The sequence below is a fragment of the Heptranchias perlo genome, chromosome 24 (assembly GCF_035084215.1).
Source record: "Heptranchias perlo isolate sHepPer1 chromosome 24, sHepPer1.hap1, whole genome shotgun sequence".
In the NCBI taxonomy this organism is placed as follows: Eukaryota; Metazoa; Chordata; class Chondrichthyes; order Hexanchiformes; family Hexanchidae; genus Heptranchias; species Heptranchias perlo.
Window position 1 is genome coordinate 7,580,750 of NC_090348.1, and position 19,374 is coordinate 7,600,123.

At 44.3% G+C, this 19,374-nt stretch overlaps 1 protein-coding gene across 4 annotated transcripts in view; it reads left to right on the forward strand.

Moving 5' to 3' along the window:
• Positions 1-896: 896 nt before the first annotated feature.
• Positions 897-19,374, forward strand: part of sox5 (SRY-box transcription factor 5) — a 270,199-nt gene continuing 251,721 nt past the window's right edge. For 2 of the 4 annotated variants that reach the window (XM_068004704.1, XM_068004706.1), the window contains exon 1: positions 953-992. Coding sequence is in view for 1 of the 4 variants with exons in the window: in XM_068004705.1 (XP_067860806.1) it covers positions 955-992 (38 nt within the window). In the remaining 3 variants the exon portion in view is untranslated. Of the gene's footprint in view, positions 993-1,422; positions 1,481-19,374 lie in introns of those variants that run through there. The other 2 variants (XM_068004705.1, XM_068004707.1) reach the window with 2 other exon arrangements.

A 19,374-nucleotide genomic window follows, 5' to 3' on the forward strand; every position in this document is an offset into this window, starting at 1 on the left:
TGACACACAGACACACACAGTGACACAAACAGAGACACTCGCAGTGACACAGACACACACAGTGACACACAGGCACACAGTGACACACAGTGAGAAACTCACACTGACACACACACTGATACACATAGTGACACACACACGCACAGTGACACACTGACACAGTCGCAGTGGCACAAACAAGCACACTGACACAGACACACAGTGACAAAGTGACACACACACTGACACACACAGTGACACACACAGAGACACTCGCAGTGACACAGACACACACGGTGACACACACACACAGTGACACACACAGAGACACTCGCAGTGACACAGACACACACGGTGACACACACACAGTGACACACACACAGGCACTCAGTGACACACACAGTGACACAGACACAGTGACACATCCTGCTCGCCACCCTGGGCTGCTCATTGATCTCCTGCTGCTGATGTTGCACGCTGGGAAATGTTTTAAATGCCTGCGACATGGCCGCTCTCAATTGATGGCTGGAGAATGACAGCAGAGAGTAGAGGGGAGGAGGGGGGAGAGAGATCAGAGAACCTGGGAGGGGGCACACGGTGTTCCGGGGCTGGCACTGCCCTCCCTCCCCACCATCTCTTCCCCCCCCGTCCCCCAGACCCTCTTACTCTGGGAGTTTGAGAGAGAGGGGGAGAAGGCTGCACAGGGAGAGTCCAAGTGCTCCTTAAAGTGACTTCGGAGAGGGAAGGAGGGAGGTGTGAGTGAGTGTGAGGGGGGGGGTCTGGGTGTTGAGGTGAGCCAAGAGTGTGTCAGTCTCTCTCTCTCTCTCTCTCTCACACACACACACAGCGCATTGTCCTCGCCCCTATTGTTGCCTTTTGTTGTTTGTCTCCAGCCGCCTTATGACCAGCCCGGGGTTCTCACAACGCTCTTGACAGCAGCAGGCAACACACATCTCCTTCTCTCTCTCTCTCTGTATGCGCCACGTCGGAGAACAGAACATCAACAGCACCAGGTATGATCTCTCCAAACTGCATGAGACTTTTTAGTTTAACTCCTGCCTCCCTATTTCTTTTCCTGCCTTGTTTCTCTCTTTGCTAAACGCAAAAAGCCCCCTTGCTCCAAATCACTGGGAAAAAGCACACACAGTTCCCGAGTAATCTCTCCTCCTTTTGACAAGTCCTCTGCTGTTAAACACGCATTGAATCTGCACTCTGTCTTTATATTTCTATCTCTCTGGTTATGCGTTGGTGTTTTTTTTTAAAAACCTGCTTTTATTATTATTATTATTATTATTATTTATTTTTGTTGCTGGACTCGATCTCCCTCCCCCTCCCTCTCTCTCTCTCCTCCCTCCCTCTCAGTGAGTGGATTTCTTTGGGCGATTTGAGAGTGCAAAGCGCTGCCCCGCGATCTCTGCTGCCGTTCAATCCCTGGTCGAGCGAGGAGCCAAATCGCCGCTTTCCGCCTGGTCCTTGCGGCGTTAACCCGAACAAGACGGAGGTTAGCAGGCTGGTGTGTAGTTTTCCTGTGGGTTGTTTGCCCTGGTGTCTTATTTCTTTTTTTTAAAGTGTTAAAATGTTCTGATCTTTTTCTTTGCGGGGGGAGGGGGGTACATTTCACGTGGGTTCCTGTGCTCAAGGCTTGTGAGCTGTTTTAGTCTTTCTACACGTGGATATATTTGAAATCAATAATAATAATGGAATAGTTTATTGTAAGGATTTTATAGGGCATTTCTAATACGCTTGATCCTGGGCGATACTTGGACTCCTGATTTGCAAAGGGGTGTGTGTGTTTTTTAAAAAAGTTGCTTTAAAAAAAACGCTTCACACAAAAAAAAACTATTTCCCTCATTCCTGCTTTTGTTTGCGCTTATAATGGGACAGCACTGAATGAATTCAGGGTTAACAATAGAGCTGAAATAAGCACAAAGCGGCGAAGAAATGAAGTATTTAGAAAGAGAATTATCATGTAGTGTTGAGAACGTAATGAAAGGTCACAGTCTAGCTTCACACAAGAGCTTATTATACTAGAGCTGTGCTTTCATTTATTCTCTCTCTCTCCCAACTCTCAAGACTTTTAGTATCATTTGTGAAGTATTTTTAAAATCTTTCCTTTATCGCCGAGAGTTCGGACTCCGTGTTAAAACCCCCTCTTTCTTTAGCCGGTATATGAGAGCTGAAGACGTTAAGTCGTGCAGTGACGGGCGGGGATTTGAGAGGGTCTCTCTCTCTCTCTCTCGAATACATACAGGGCCAGTAAACAAATTCCTATCGTGTAGCTACTTGTTTGGCTGATACTTTCGTGTGATGCAAAAGAATGAAAAGGCAGAAAGGAAAGAAAAAGATATGACGTGAGGGGAAGTCCCCCCTTGAATCGCTTAGCATTATTTTAAAACGTGATTTTTTTTTCACAAAAAAAAGTCTGAAAACACCCTGCGAGGGTTTGCATGAAAACAAGTTGTTAAAAGTAGCGAACGGTACAGTATGCTGTTTCTCGCCACTTTTTAACTTTACTGGAAAGTTTATCGTTTGTGCCGATCTCTTTGATCAGAAGAGGGAAACCATTTGAAGCGCAGATGGGAAAACTTTTTTTTCTCTCTCTTGATTAAAAAGTTGACTGATGCGTTAATTTGCCTTGCCGTTGGAAGTCTCCGCGATCTCACCTTTCTGCAGCCTGCAAGGAATGTTTGTGGTGCTCCGTTTGGACATTTCACACAGATATAGTCTTCTGCCAGATAGGCATCTGTCTGATCTCCCTCTGCATGCTTTCACTTTTAAGATCTCGCCTTTATTATGTAAAAAAGGCAATTAGAGTTGTATCTGTTTGTTTAAAACAAAATGCCTGTTAATTAGCGTGATCAAAAAGCTCTCCCTTATAGACCTGGGCTGATTGCTTTGTAGCGACTCTGCATGGCACATATTGTGATTTGATGCCACTTCTGTTTGCAACCTGGCTCTCTCGTTAGAGAAACAAACTGCGCCTTTTATTGCTAAAGTTTTCAGGATGAGACCCCTGTCTTCCGTTCTTCCTCCCCCTCCGGCATTGCCAGAAGAGAGGCTTGCTGGTTTCTGAAACTGTGTGGCGCGATTTGGAGCGAGCCTTTGGTTCAGTGTTATCATTCCTGCCCCTGAGTCAGAAGGCGGAGGGTTCATCGCACCATTCCAGACTGTGGCTCTAAATACTGGGTCAACAACCAGCGGGATATCAGTCTGTGGTCAGAGTAACCACTGGCTTCAGGGATAGCGTTCCCACCTCTGAGTCAGAAGGTGAAGGGTTAGAGCTCCATTTCCAGACAGTCCAGGTGAGTGGAGAGTGATATGGTCTCCAAATACTGGCTTGACATCCAGTATGTCTAGCCACAGTGATCACTGGCTCAGTGGTGGTATGCCCACCTCTGAGTTAGTTGGGTTCAGACCCCAATCCTGGCAAGTGGAGCACTGGCATTAAATACTGGGTTGACATTCAGTGTGAGTACTTGCGTCCAATGGGTGTGAGTGCCCCCATTGTAAAGGGCAGGTGGGGCTTTAGTCTTGGTTGCAGCCCACCCAGGAGAAGGCACTCTGAATTTAAAAACCATGAGGAAGGCAACGGGAAACCAGCTCAGATACTCTTCCCTAGTCAGTGGCTCAAGAATCGCATGTGTGTGAGACTTGAGTTAGGACCTGCCCTAGGGCAGAACACAATGGACCAACAATATTATTTATAGTCATAAAAAGGGGACCGGAATTAAAATACGATCAGTTTAAATCAAGTGCACTTTAATAATGCAAAATAGAAACAAAATGCTGGAAATATATTACTGCAGTCAGCATCTGTAACGACAAAAAGACAAGTTAACATATGGACCCTTCCTCAGAAACTGGGTTCTGAGAAAGGATCTGCAAAGTCATGTCCTTTATCGTTACTGACCTACTGTGCGTTTCCAGCAGTTTCTGTTTCCATTTCAGATTCCCACTATTTGCAGTTTTTTTTAGTACTTAATTTATTTTCCTAATTTTGGCTTTTTCACAGTTTACATAACTGAAACTCGCAGAGGTTGACATTACAGTCAGAGAATCTCTACAAATGTGGACAGTTACCCCTACCCCCACCCCCCCCCCAAAGATCTTTCTCGTGAAACATGTTAGAAGACTCATTAGAAGTGTAAGGCAGGGCAGATTTCTCTGTGATTGCTGCTGGTCCTTCTCTGGGATTAGTTGACATGAATTATGCTTGTGGTAAGGTTACATAAAGGGAAGGAAAGGACTTGCTTTTATACAGTGTCTTTCATGACCTCAGGAAGTCCGAAAGCACCTTTCAGCCAATTAAGTATTTTTGAAGTGTAGTCACTGTTGTAATGTAGGAAACGTAGCAGCAAATTTGAGCACAGCAAGATCCAACAAACAGCAATGTGATAATAAGATAATCTGTTCTGGTGATAAATATTGGCCAGGACACCTGGAAGAACTCCCCTGCTCTTCTTCAAATAGTGCCATGGGATCTTTTACATCCACCTGAGAGGGCAGATGGGGCCTTGGTTTAACATGTCAAAGACAGCACCTCTTACAGTGCAGCGCTCCCTCAGTATCAGCCTAGATTTTGTGCTCAAGTCTCTGGAGTAGGACTTGAACCTACAACCTTCTAACTCAGAGGTGAGAGTGCTACCACTGAGCCAAGGCCGACCATTTTTTTCCCCTCTGGCCTCTGCTGTGGAGACCCCTCACCTGGAGGCCTAGTCAAGAATTGGCCACACTCAGTCCAGCTATGGCAGAGGACTTCAAATGACGCTGGTCAGACTGGTCGCTCCAAGTAATCTAAACATGACAGAGGAATGCTTCAGGGTCAGGCCCAGAGTGTTTAGACTGCAACTGTAGTGAGCCAAAGACTTTCATTCTGAATTCAATTGCTCTAGTGATCCCAGAGCAGTCCAAATCAGGAAGTGTGTTGACAGAGAAAATGATGCCAGAGCATTCTGTTACATTGATGCTGTGAGATTATGAAGGATATATGTAAATGTTGCACCCATTGAACTCCACAGTGAAATAAAATATTGCATTTCTAAGATTTTATGATGCCCCTCACAACCTCAGGATGTCCCAAAGTGCTTCACAGCCAATGAAATACTTTTGAAGTGTAGTCACTGTAGTAATGTAGGAAATGCGGCACAGGAGCAAGCTCCCACAAACAGCAATGAGATGTGTCATCATAAAACAACATCCACAGGAGCACGGGCATCTCAAGCAGACAGTCGTTGGTTCGAGGCCCTGCATTGAATGTCACTGTGGAGTGTTGTTGTGTTCAGGGTGCTGAGCTGTGATAGATCAATGTCAGGGTTGGATCAGAACTGTTTGAAGATGAAGGAGTATATTCAGCTAGGAGTATAGTGACATTTCCACAGTAAAGCTTGCTGCCACTATCAGCCTTGGCTCAGTTGGTAGCACTCTCACCGCTGAGTCTAGAAGGTTATGGGTTCAGAGTCCCACTCTGTGTGCAAGTCTGGATTTCTCTGGCTCTAGTTCTTCCAGCGGTGGAAAATTATTTCAGCAGATGTTAGAAAACGATCGTGCAATTTGAAAGGTGCAAAGACATTCTGTACTCAGAGTTCGTTTGCATACAGCTTACCTGTGCTCCTCTGGTGCAAATTGAATTGGGACTATACCTCATACACATTGGCCCCTGAAGCAACTCCCATATGTCTCAGTTTGGCTATCACTGGGGTACCGTCTATGTGGTTGAAACTGCAAAAGTCTGAGGAATGTTGTGGCAAGGGAACAATAGATCTGAGATTTTAAAATTCACTCAGGCAGATGGCCAAGGCGAACAACAACAACAACTCACATTTATACAGCACCTTTAACATAGGGAAATATCCTAAGGTGCTTTGCAGGAGCGTAATAAGAACAAAATTGACACTGAGCCAAAGAAGTCACGGCCGCCAATGTGGGGGCGAAGGAAGTGGGGTAGAGTGCGTCTTTTTCACTTTGGAAAGATTGTGAAAGAACAGAGCCTTTCACAACCTCAGGACACCGCCAAAGAGTTTTACAGCCAATGAAGTACTTTTGAAGTATAGTCACAATTTTAATGTAGGGAAAGACGGCAGCCAATTTACGCACAGCAAGATCCCACAAACAGCAAATAGTTAAATCACCCGATAATCTATTTTAGTGATACTGGTCGAGGGAGAAATGTTGGACAAGACAGTGGGAAAGCTTCAAATAGTGCCATGGGATATTTTATGTCCACCTGAGAGGGCAGATGAGGCCTCAGAAAGACAGCATCTCCAACAGTGCAGCACTCCCTCAATAATGCCCTGAAATGTCAGCATAGAATACGTGCTCTAGTTTGTGGAGTATGGATTGACCCCATGATCTTTTGACCCAGAAGCAAAAGTGCTACCACTGGGCCATGGCTGTCATGTTCCATTCATGACTGTGTTCTGCCGATGGATAGCTTGCAATTTGGAGCTTACAATAGTCCAGTGTAATTCTGACTCAGCCCTCTGCACAGTCTACTCTTCTTAATTCGAAATTGCTTAACTTGAATTATCTCTTAATTTGAATTGAAATCGTACAAAAAACATCTACTGAGCTGCTTTATTAAAATTACTCAATTCGAACTACTGGATAATTTGACTTCAAATTAACAGGAGTAGATTGTATAAAAGTTAAAATCTCGTGCTCATGATATGGTAGTGTAGTGGTTACAATTACTGAATGAGTAATCCAGAGGCCTGGACTAATAATCCAGAGAACGTGAGTTCAAATCCCACCATGGCAGTTTGAGAATTTGAAGGCAGTTTTAAAAAAACTGGAAATAAAAAGCTGGTACCAATAAAAGTGAACATGAAGCTATCAGATTGTTATAAAACCCAACTGATTCACTAATGTCCTTAATAGAAGGCATCCTGACATCCCAGGGAGAGCCTATATGTGACTCCAGCCCCACACCAACCTGGTTAACTCATAGCCACCCTCTGAAGTGGCCTTGCAAGCCACTCAGTTATAAGAAGGTGGCCCACCACCACCTTCTTACAGATGGACAATAAATGCTGGCCTTGCCAGCCATGCCCACACCCTGAGAATGAATTTAAAAAATACATTTGTGAAAAGTTCACCATGCACACTTGAAGCATTTAGTCACTGAGATCTCTGTGGGTCATGTGACTGTCCGGTACTTAACTTGGCAGCTTCCCTCTCTTCAGATTTACACTTGTTTCCATTTAATTTGATTTATTCTAAAGTGTCAGTTAAATGGCATTGATTAAGCTTCATTGCTGCCGTCAGGATTGTAAAAAATGTTAAAGAGATGGACTGGTGAGTGTTTTGTCTGTGAACCAACCCATATGTCTTTTGAGAAATGCTGCAGCGTCGTCAGAAAGCTTTCAAATTAGGATTATCAAGTCTTAACAAAAATATGTTAAGTTTCTTGCTTTGATCAAATGAACAATAGCACCTAAGAAGTTCATCCACTGTCCTGCCATCGGATAGCTTAATTTGAAAATAATTGAGTTCTGAGCCTTCTGGCTGACAGAGTAACTTTGGTTCGTAAAGCACTTAGGAGAAGTAATTTAAAACAAGAGTCGTAGATTTTTGGAGCATTGTTCCAGAGGATTATGAGCCTATAGGTGAATTTGTGGGGAAGTTTCAGAACGTTACAAGTAACTTCACTGGTCTTTTGTTACAGGGCTCAGTTTTTAAATGCATTGACGGTTACAGATATATTGCTAAACTTAAAGAAAAAAAGAACTTGCATTTCTATAGCGCCTTTCATGGCCTCAGGACGTCCCAAAGTGTTTACAGCCAATGAAGTACTTTTGAAGTGTAGTCACCATTGTAATGTAGGAAACGCGGCAGCCAATTTGCGCATAGCAAGATCCCACAGATAACAATGAGATAAATGACCAGAGCATCTGTTTTTTAGTCATGTTGGCTGAGGGATAAATATTGGCCTGGACAATGGGGAGGACTCCCCTGTTCATCTTTGAAATAGTGCCATGGAATCTTTTAAATCCACCTAAGAGGGCAGATGGGGCGTCGGTTTAATGTCTCATCCGAAAGACGGCACCTCCAGCAGTGCGGCACTCCCTCAGTACTGCACTGGAGTGTCAGCCTGGATTTTGTGTTCAAGTAGCAGGAGTGGGGCTCCCTTGTGCCATGGTGCCAAGTAGCTTCATATTTTTTTCCACAACGTGGTGCTGGGAGATAGGATGTAAATATTTGAACAGTATTGAAGCAGGATGCTGAAGCTGCAAAGTTTTCACTGCAACACAAGGGGAGGAATGGAAATGCATGTCAGCACTAAGTCACATAGAAGCATAGAATAATAGAAAGGTTACAGCACGGAAGGAGGCCATTCGGCCCATCGAGTCCTCGCCGGCTCTATGCAAAGGCAATCCAGCTAGTCCCACTCCCCTGCCCTATAGCCCTGCAATTTTTTTCCTTTCAAGTACTTATCCAGTTCCCTTTTGAAGGCCATGATTGAATCTGCCTCCACCACCCCCCCTGGCAGTGCATTCCAGATCCTAACCACTAGCTGTGTAAAAAAGTTTCTCCTCATGTCACCTTTGATCTTTTGCCAATCACCTTAAATCTACGTCCTCTGGGTCTTGACCCTTCTGTCAATGGGAACAGTTTCTCTCAATCTACTCTGTCTAGACCCTTTATGATTTTGAATGCCTCTATCAAATCTCCTCGCAACCTTCCCTGTTCCAAGGAGAACAACCCCAGCTTCTCCAGTCTATCCACGTTACTAAAGTCCCTCATCCCTGGAATCATTCTAGTAAATCTCTTCTGCACCCTCTCTAAGGCCTTCACATCATTTCTAAAGTGCGGTGCCGAGAACTGGACACAATACTCCAGTTGTGGCCGACCCAGTGTTTTATAAAGGTTCATCATGACATCATGACATGGCCGGAGATACCATGTTTGGGATTTAAGTTCCCTGCCCCCTCCCCAATGCTTGCATGACCTGTCTTTTGGGGATTGTCTCTCTCTGTTTAAAATATTTGATTTGAAAGAAGGGGGAAAAAAACAGTCAGGTACCGTAGCGATCAGTTTACACCATCCAAAAACAGAATCGTAGAATCGTACAGCACAGAAGGAGGCCATTCCACCCATTGTGCCTGTGCTGGCTCTTTGAAAGAGCTATCCAATTAGTCCCATTCCCTCTGCTCTTTCCCCGTTGCCCTGAATTTTTTCCGTTTCAAGTATTTATCCAATTCTCTTTTGAAAGTTACGATTGAATCTGCTTCCACCGCCCTTTCAGGCAGTGCATTCCAGATCATTACAACTCGCTGTGCAAAAAAAATTCTCCTCATCTCCCCTCTGGTTCAATTATCTTAAATCTGTGTCCTCTCCTTACTGACCATCCTGCCAGCGGAAACAATTACTCCTTATTTATTCTATCAAAACTCCTCATAATTTTGAACACCTCTATTAAATCTCCCCTTAACCTTCTCTGCTCTAAGGAGAACAATCCCTGCTGCTCTAGTCTCGCCACAAACACCAGGTTATTGTCGATCAAGTTTATTACAACTTCGAAAAAAAATCAAAAATTACAGCATTGGAGGTTGCTGGGTGGCAGTCCATGGCACTACAGCAACAACAACTTGCATTTATATAGCACCTTTAATGTAGGAAAATGTCCCAAGGCGCTTCACTGATGAGAAGGCAGACAAAATTGACGCCGAGATAAAGAAGGAGATATTAGATAGATTTTAAGCAGGGTCTTAAAGGAGCAGAGGGAGGTAGCGAGGCGGAGAGGTTTAGGGAGGGAATTTCAGACCTTGGGGCCGAGATGGCTGAAGATCAGTGGTGGGACGAAGGGAGTGGGGGATGCACTAGCGTTTACAAAGGGGTTTGAACTGTTGGGGGTGGGGGGGGGGGGGGGGGGAGTGTCACCTGGAGTCCTAAACATTGACTCTGGATCCCATGAATTCTCATAGTTTCGGGTTAAACATGGGCATCATACCTCCTGCTGATTACCACCTACCACCTCCCTCAGCCGATAAATCAGTATTCCTCCATGTTGAACACCACTTAGAGGAAGCACTGAGGGTAGCAAGGGAACAGAATATATTCTGGATGGCGGATTTCAATGTCCATGGCCAAGAGTGGCTCGGTAGTACCACCACTGACCAAGCTGGCTGAGACCTGAAGGACATAGCTGCCAGACAGGGTTTGCAGCAGGTGTTGAGAGAACCAAAATGAGGGAATAACCTACTTGACCTCATCCTCACCAATCTACATGACGCAGGTACATCTGTTCATGACAATATTGGTAGGAGTGACCACTGCACAGTCTTCATGGAGACCAAGTTCCATCTTCACACTGAGGACACCCTCCATCATGTCATGTGGCACTACCACCGTGCTAAGTGGGATAGATTAATAACAGATCTAGCAGCTCGGAACTGGGTATCAACGAGAGGCTGGGGGTCATCAGAAGGAGCAGAATTGTATACTGCCACTATCTGTAACCTCATGGCCTGGTATATCCCTCACTCTTCCATCACCATCAAGCCAGATGACCAACTGGCTTGGTCAATGAAGGGTGTAGAAGAGTATGCAGGAAGCAGCACCAGGCAAACCAGGTGAAGTTACAACACTGAGCTATGCGGTCCTACAACCAATGGATCAGGTCAAAGCTCTGCAACCCTGCCACATCTAGCCATGAAAGATTGTGGACAATTAAGCAACTAATGGGAGGAGGAGGCTCCATGAACATCCCCATCCTCAATGATGGTGGAACCCAGCACACGAGTACAAAAGACAAGGCTGAAGTGTTTGCAACCATCTTCAGCCAGAACTGCCGAATGGATGATCCATCTCGGCCTCCTCTCGAGATCCCCACCATCACAGATACCAGTCTTCAGCCAAGTTGATTCACTCCATGTAACATCAAGAAATGGCAGAGTGTACTGGACACATCAAAGGGTACGGGCCCAACATCCTGGGTGTAGTGCTGAAGACCTGTGCTCCAGAACTAGTACTCTAGTTCCAGCACAGCTACAATACTGGCATTTACCTGATAATGTAGAAAATAGCCCAGGTATGTCCTGTCCACAAAAAGCAAGACAAATCCAATCCGGCCAATTATCGTCCTATCAGCCTGTTCTCAATCATCAGCAAAGTGCTGGAAGGAGTTGTCGACAGTGCTATCAAGCGGCACTTACTCACCAATAACCTTCTCACTGATGCTCAGTTTGCATTTCGCCAGGATCCCAAGAATTCTTAGTCCGTTTCTGTGCACTGCAACGTGAAATCTGTTGTCTACCTCAGTGAACCTCATCAATCTTACGCTCCGGCACAATCACTTGTGAATAGATCGGTCTTCACTGGGCCCTCTTTGCATCACTTGAGGAAACCGGCCAAGGAACAAGTTGTGTGCCAAACTGACTTGTCCATCAATTAACATTAGTTCTGAAATGTATGCATCAGTAAATAATTTATGTCAGGCTGCAGTTTCATGTTTACATCAAACACTTTCGAAGTTGTAAATAACACAGAGTATTGGCTTTTAAGACCCTCTTTTATGTCTTATGGAATCAATATTGTCTGTTGCAGATGGCAGTCTGGCTGTGATAGATGAAGTGCTCACTGGCTTCCAGTAACTAAGTTGACTTTCATGATTCTTCATTATTTGACACATTAATATTCTCCTTCAGAAGAGCTTTTACACTTCTCACCATAATGCTGATGACAGACCAATTTCTACTTATACATTCGATGTGGTTACAGACTACAGAAAAGAACTGGGGGGGTGGGGGGGGGAGGAAGATGAGGAGAATTTTTTTTTTACGCAGCGAGTTGTTACGATCTGGAATGCACTGCCTGAAAGGGCGGTGGAAGCAGATTCAATAGTAACTTTCAAAAGGGAATTGGATAAATACTTGAAAAGGAAGAATTTGCAGGGCTGTGGGGAAAGAACAGGGGGAGCGAGACTAATTGGCTAGCTCTTTCTGTGTTGTACGATTCTATGATGATTCTATGACTTCTGTTTGTTAACGGTGAAAATACAATAAATTAAGATTTAATTGCAGCTCTCATACATTTGGGAAACAAGTGATTATTTTGAAAAGAATATCTGAAAGAGTTCAGCACACCCTAATGTCTTATACACTTCATTTAGTGAAGGCACCACATAAGCATCAGTGCATGTATGATCTCCTTTTCTTATAAGCAGCCTAGTGAAGCAACATTTGTAATATATTTTACCACAGAAAAACATTGTTGCTGAAAGGATTTTGAGAGGATTAATCTTGGGTACATGTGCACATCATGCCACTGTTGAATAGATGAGTGCTTAGGCATATGCGCCGTACATAGCGAGGGCTGAATCACATTAGTGCTACGAACCATCAGGACTACCCTGAAGGAAGTTTGGAGGCAATACACTTCACAAATTAATTCTGTGACTTTCAAAGTGAAGGGAGCAGAGATTGGTTATGGCCCGTTCTCAGGTGCGTAACCAATGGCGTGCAGACAGCCCGAACCAAGAGGCCTGAGGCTCGCCCTCAAATTGGGCCTCGTACCTTATTTGAATACTCCAGAGCCAGCTTGTCCATTATGAAAGGATCAGTTTTGGGCCTGCCTGCCTTGCTGGCAGTGACCCTCAGATAAGTTGGGGTAAGGACAACAGCGGGGGGAGGTGGGAGGCTGGTCGGGGCTGGCAGCGGCCCTCAGGCATGATGTGGAGCCGGGAGGAGCACCCATCCTCCTCTTAACTCTGCATCAAGCTGTAAAAAAACATTTTTTACTTACCTTTTCGGTGGCGACCACTGGCTAGGCCCCATCCACGACAGCAAAACAGCGAAGCCCAATTTGGCAGAGGGCTCCTAAAACCTAGGCCTCTCATTAACCTATGCAAGGGGCCTAATGCCTGTTTTAATGCCTGTCAGGGGTGCCTGAAAAATTGCCTGACCAAATATGAGGTCGGGTGTATTTCAGGCGTCCTTGGGGCACGATACTGGTACGTTTTGCCCCTGTTTTCCGCCCGGAAAACGGGGACCAATTTCTACCCCAAGGTCTTTCACATTTTTATTTTCTTTCCCTATTTGTTGTATGCCTTCTTCCTTCTGAAAGATATCCCTCTGCACCTCTGACTAGGAGTGCAGGGAGTGGCAGGCTCTCAGGCCCATCAATGCCACTTGTTGGAAGAGTGTTGTGCTGCAGCATCTCAAGTTGAATCTCCTTTTCCAATGCCCCGTCCCCATCCACCTGCGGAACGGCCTTACCTTTGCTCAGCACCTCCTCATTTGATCGATTTCATTTGAAAACTTACCTAGACACTCATCTCCGCTTCAAGCCTGAGTCCTATTGCCATAGTGCTGGATATCACCACTCTCAATTGGTGGTATCTACATTATTTTTTATTCATTAACTTAGTCATATCTTTCAACCACCAATATATCACATTTGAAAGTATGGGTGATAGCAGTTTGATTCATTTGGTATCATTTTTATGACCTTCTTCAAATATCATTACGCTCAAAGTGTGTGATAAACCCAAATCCTATATGCTGTGGGGGAACTACTGTTCAGTTAATTAGGCATGAAAGAACTAGTTTGCTTCAAAAACAGACCTACAGTACAAATGTGCGTCAGATATTGGATCTCTGAATAGGGTAGACGTAGAGAAGGTGTTTCCACTTGTGGGGGAGTCCAAAACTAAGGGTCATAAATATAAGATAGTCGCTAATAAATCCAGAGTGTTGAGAATGTGGAACTTGCTACCACATGGAGTGGTTGAGGTGAATAGCTTAGATGCATTTAAGAGGAAGCTAGATAAGTACATGAGGGAGAAAGGAATTGAAGGATATGTTGATAGGGTGAGATGAAGTAAGGTGGGAGGAGGCTCGTGTGGAGCATAAACACTGGCATAGACCTGTTGGGCCGAATGGCCTGTTTCTGCACTGTAAATTCTATGTAATTAAATGATGACTGTCCCTGATGCCCACAGGGTAGACGGTTAGTTCAGTTAGTTGTTCATTGGTAATCACTCTCAACTAATTACATCCTGAGAGTTGATGCCATGTGGGCTAAATTCATCACAAACCCTGATTTCCGTTGTGGCCGTAACTCGAGATTTGTTGTAGGGGTGATAAGTGTGGACAATAGCGTGCCAACATGTCGTGCCAAGGGGTGGCAGCACGTAGGTTTTCATCCACTGTTTCCCATGGGACAAGCTCCTTTTCCCAGCTTCGCCATCGGGAAGAGCGACAGAAAAAGAGGCTAATTACGTCCCTATGGGGAGGGAGGGAAAACTGGGCCTCAAAGGTGTCTCAGGAGTTGGTTCAACAGCAGCAATGGAGGAAGCCTGGGAGAGAATGACAAAGACCCGAAGAGGTGGAATGAAAATAAACACAATCGCGGGAAAAGACTAAAACATACGAACATTCAAAAATGGCGGACAATCTAGCCTGTCCCATGTAGTCGTGATGCCCTGCGCATCACGATACAGACATTCCCCACCCACTCAGAGCCATGTAATCTCCTGGAAGAGGTGAATAAACCAGACTAGCTTTGTAACAAATGTATTTCAGTCAGTAGGTGGGAGGGAATGCTCAGCTCTCACGCAGCCCAAACACCGGGGTGATTAAAATCAGTATGCCTTTTGTCATTCAAAATGAACCAGCTCAGAACAGCTGAATACAAATATGTTCACTATTCATTCACACAAGGAATGGTTGATTCAGATCTAAGGAGTAATGCATGCAGCTGTGACTCTACTCTGTATCCACATGTATCTCCTTGACTTGCGATATAATTGCAGTAGAGTGTATGGAAGGCATCGCTACACAGGTAAATTCAAAAGAAGTTAAGAGTGCCTTAACTTGGGCTTATTCATGCGGAAGTAAGTTTGGGGTGAACATGTTTTGCTCAGATCATATAATTTATTAAGATTAACTATAAACGCCCTGCACTGCACAGAATGTTAGATTCTGCAGCAGAGCTTTATTCACACTGAATCTAAGTTAACAGGCCCCCAGGTAAAAGTAGCTTCTGCTAGTGATGAAATGGGAAGCTCGGAGGATGCCAGATGTACACTGATTGGCAAGTTTTTGTTCCTGAGGAAATCTGGTGTGGATTATACACGGAGTGTTCTGTAAAGCTATTCTGTAAACTCCTCTTACTGGAGTCCTTGTGACTTAGAAGCTCACTCCTGTTATGCTGGTGGTGCAGTGTGAATGTGGACTCAGAATGATGACACCAGGTTCTGCCTTTGACTTGACCTACTTGTCTGTGGGCATCTGTTGGCACCTGCTTTGGATGGCGTGAGGTTCCTGCGCTGCCGCCTGTCTTGCACCTGTGCAGCTGGATACTTCGATCTGAGGTGTGTCGTACGGTAAATACTGCAAAGCTCAGACCTGATCTCAGTGGTCCCAGGAATACACTGTACCCGATTCACTCAGGAATACAGGCCACATGAAGGCCAGAGCTCCAGCCAGCTGGGAGCGTGCACAGTTTAACTGGTTCTCCGACAACGACTTGCATTTTTACTGTGCCTTTCAAGTGGTAAAACATCCCCTGGCATGTCACAGGAGGGTAATCAGACACAAATTGACACCGAGACAGAGAAGGAGACATTAGGTCAGGTGACGAAATGTCTGGTCAAAGCGGTAGGTTTTAAGCAGCCTCTTAAAGGAGAGAGAGGTGAAGAGGCGAAGAGGTTTGGGGTGGAATTCCCGGGCTTAGGGCCTAAATGGCTGAAGGCATGGCCACCAATGGAGGGGTGAAGGAAGAGGGGGATGGACAAGAGGCCAGAATTGGAGGAACGCAGAGTTCTCGGAGGAATGTAGGGCTGAAGGAGGTTACAGAGATAGGGAGGAGCGAGGCCATGGAGGGATTTGAACAACAATCCGACATCTGAAAACACGCCCCTGCTGCAGGTAAATAATAATTATGCTGCCTTTTTGGGTGTCAGACTAGTCCTGGAATCAGCCAAAATCCCATCTTCAAAATGCAGTGTACGTAGCCCTGTTCATGCCAGGGTGAAAGCAGCTCCTAACGCTGGTCTGGGTCGCATAGACACTGATTAGGACTTCCTTACACCTGACAAAGAATTACATAGAAATTAGAGCATAGAAACAGGCCATTCAGCCCAACAGGTCTATGCCGGTATTTATGCTCCACACGAGCCTCCTCCCACCTACTTCATCGAACCCTATCAACATGCCTTTCTATTCCTTTCCCCCTCATGTGTTTACTAGCTTCTCCTTAAATGCATCTATGCTATTTGCCTCAATTACTCCTGTGGTAGTAAGTTCCACATTCTAACCACTATCTGGGTAAAGAAGTTTCTCCTGAATTCCTTATTGGATTTATTAGTGACTATCTTATATTTATGGCCCCTAGTTTTGGACTCCCCCACAAGCGGAAATATTTTCTCTACATCTACCCTATCAAACCCCTTCATAATTTTCAAGACCTCTATTAGGCGTCACCTGTCAGAGAAAAGATCCTCAGTCTGTTCAGCCTTCCACTGGCACTGGATCGCACCATTCTGTCTGCCACACCTTTTCCTCATGTTGTGTTTTGTTCTGAGTCCTCTTCAGGTGCTGCCCTGTCCAATACCGTCTTTTGGATGAGACATTAAACCGAGGCTCCGTCTTTTCTCTCAGATGGGCGTAAAATATCCCATGGCACTATTTTGAAGAAGAGCAGGGAAGTTCTCGCCGGTGTCCTGGCCAATATTTACCCCTCAACCTACATCACTAAAACAGATTATCTGGTCATTTATCTCATTGGTGTTTATGGGACCTTGCTGTATGCTAATTGGCTGCTGTGTTTCCTACATTACAACAGTGACTACACTTCAGAAGAACTTCATTGGCTGTAAAGCGCTTTGGAATGTCCTGAGGTCATGAAAGGCTTTATATAAATGCAAGTTGCTTCCTTCTTTCCCAATACTGGAAAAAAAGTAATTTGCCAGCATGGACCTACATACAATGTACATGCAAATGGCAGCAGAAAAAGAACATCAAGTCACTAGGTAAGCTTGACCAACCCACCTGTTCGCATACAATAATCTGAGTTTAGGTTAGGCCTCGGCAAATCTGAATAGAATAAAAAACGGACTGTTAACTGGAATATGAATATATTAGTTGAGTCATATGCTATTATGCGGACTTCCCACCTTATCTGAAGCATGCTGAACAGAGTTAGTGAAAATTGAAAGTGTCCATGTATGGTGCACTTAATGTAAACGAGATGACGTTTAGTAGAATATACGATGTTGTCAGCACACATAATGTCTAATTTCTTGCATTGTTAATTGAAGTAGGCAATTGAGCTGGCAAATTAAATATTCATCTAATTTAATTTAACCATTTGTTTGAGGCCATTAAAACTGTCATGTTTAACGATGTACTGATGTTGATAAACTTACATTGCCGTGTTTTTCAATGAACTACCCAGGGAACAGAACCCTGCTTCTAGATATAACATTTAGGGAGCAAATAGAAATTCTCCACACTGCAGCCATGATGTGAGTGTTTGGTTTCACACTCACTGCCAGTGGTTAGTGACCATGGATACAGTTGTATCATTAGTCAAAAGAAGTGGATGATGTAGAACACTGTAAGAACAACACAGCTGTTCTTTGTTTATGCTGAGAATATAGTAAAATGGCACAAAGTGTGCTTTGTTATAGATCCACGTACCTTCATTTACATCTTCAGACTTATGTCTTGTGCAGTGCACTTCATCTGCTAACTTGCAGATTTAAAAGTTTTGCAAACAGAAAGAAAGACTTGCATTTACATAGTGCCTTTCATGATCTTAGGATGTCCCAAAGCGCTTCACAGCCAGTTAAGTACTTTTTTTTTTAAGTCTAGTCACTGTTGTATTGTTGGGAATCACGGCAGCCAATTTGCGCACAGTAAGATCCCACAAATAGCAAGCAGATTAATAGGCAGATAATCTGTTTTAATGATGTTGGTTGAGGGATAAATATTGGCGAGGACACCAGGGAAAACTCCCCTGCTCTTCTTCAAAGTAGTGCCGTGGGATCTTTTACGTCCACTTGAGAGGGCAGATGGGGCCTCGATATAACGTCCCATCCAAAACTGAGAACAAACTATTAAGTAAAATGGGACATTTAAAACTCTATCGCTTTTACACCTTGACTCCTATGGCCCATGGGGTGAAATCATGCTGTGTGATATTATTGCACGAACATTTAACAGGTTTGTATGGAATTCCTTTGTCTGCTCCTTTAACAGAGGTTTTACCCACATAGTTTTAAACCTGTTAAAATAGCAAGCATCACAATTTCATCCAAAGATATTAAACATTTATGCGGTTATATAGTAGAGCAGTTTCACCCCACTAGCTTTTAAAACCCTAACACCTCAGTCTTTGAAAATCTTACCACTCCAGTGTCTCATTACGTCAGATTCTTGGTCTGATTGTAAACCTGGCTACGTAACCGTCTGTCTAGCTTGAATTTAATGGTCCACACTCAGAAGCATCCAAACATTTAGCTTTAATTCACTTTTAGACAAAAACAATTTTAAGAAAACATTGACGAGACACAGTTCATACTTGACAGGAAGTCGGAAGAAAACTTGTTATGAATCAATACCTGAGGGAGCTTGGTGGAGTACTGGATTAACACATTGTCCTTTCCTCTGGGACCTGGCTTTGCTTCCAGACCAGACTGCCTCGATAATAGAGCCTTTGTTATTAAGGCTCCTAAGTGGGCAGTTTTAATCCAGTTCCCAGCAGTGTACAACTGCCCATATTTCTGCACGAACGTGGCAGATAAGTTTTGATTCATTTGTGCTGAGTTGAATCGAGCATAGAACTAACAAATTGTGGGGCATAAGGACACAATGAATGGAACTGTATTTGCTCATGGAGACTTAGAAATGGACCTGGGAGTAACAGTCGACATGTCATGGAAAGAAAGAAATAACTTGCATTTATATAGCGCCTTTCACAACCCCAGGATGTCCCAAAGTGCTTTACTACCAATGAAGTAGCTTTGAAGAATAGTCACTGTTGCAATGTAGGAAACATGGCAATTTGCACACAGCAAGATCCCACAAACAGCAATGAGATAATTGGTTTAGTGATGTTGGTCAAGGGATTAAATTGGCCAGGACACCAGGGAGAACTCTCCAGCTCTTCTACAAAATAGTGCTGTGGGATCTTTTACCTGTGAGAGCAGATGGGGCCTCAGTTTAACACATCATGGCACCTCCAACAGTGTAGCACTCACCTCAGTACTACACTTAAGTGTTAGCTTAAATTATATGTTTAAGTCCCTGGAGTAGGACTTGAACCCACAACCCTCTAACTTGGAGGTAAGAGTGCTACCACTGAGCCAAGGCTTACATCAGACAGCAAGCTGCTAATTAAAAGGCTAATAGAATGTTGGGATCAACAGGCAAAACAGTAGAATACTCCAGA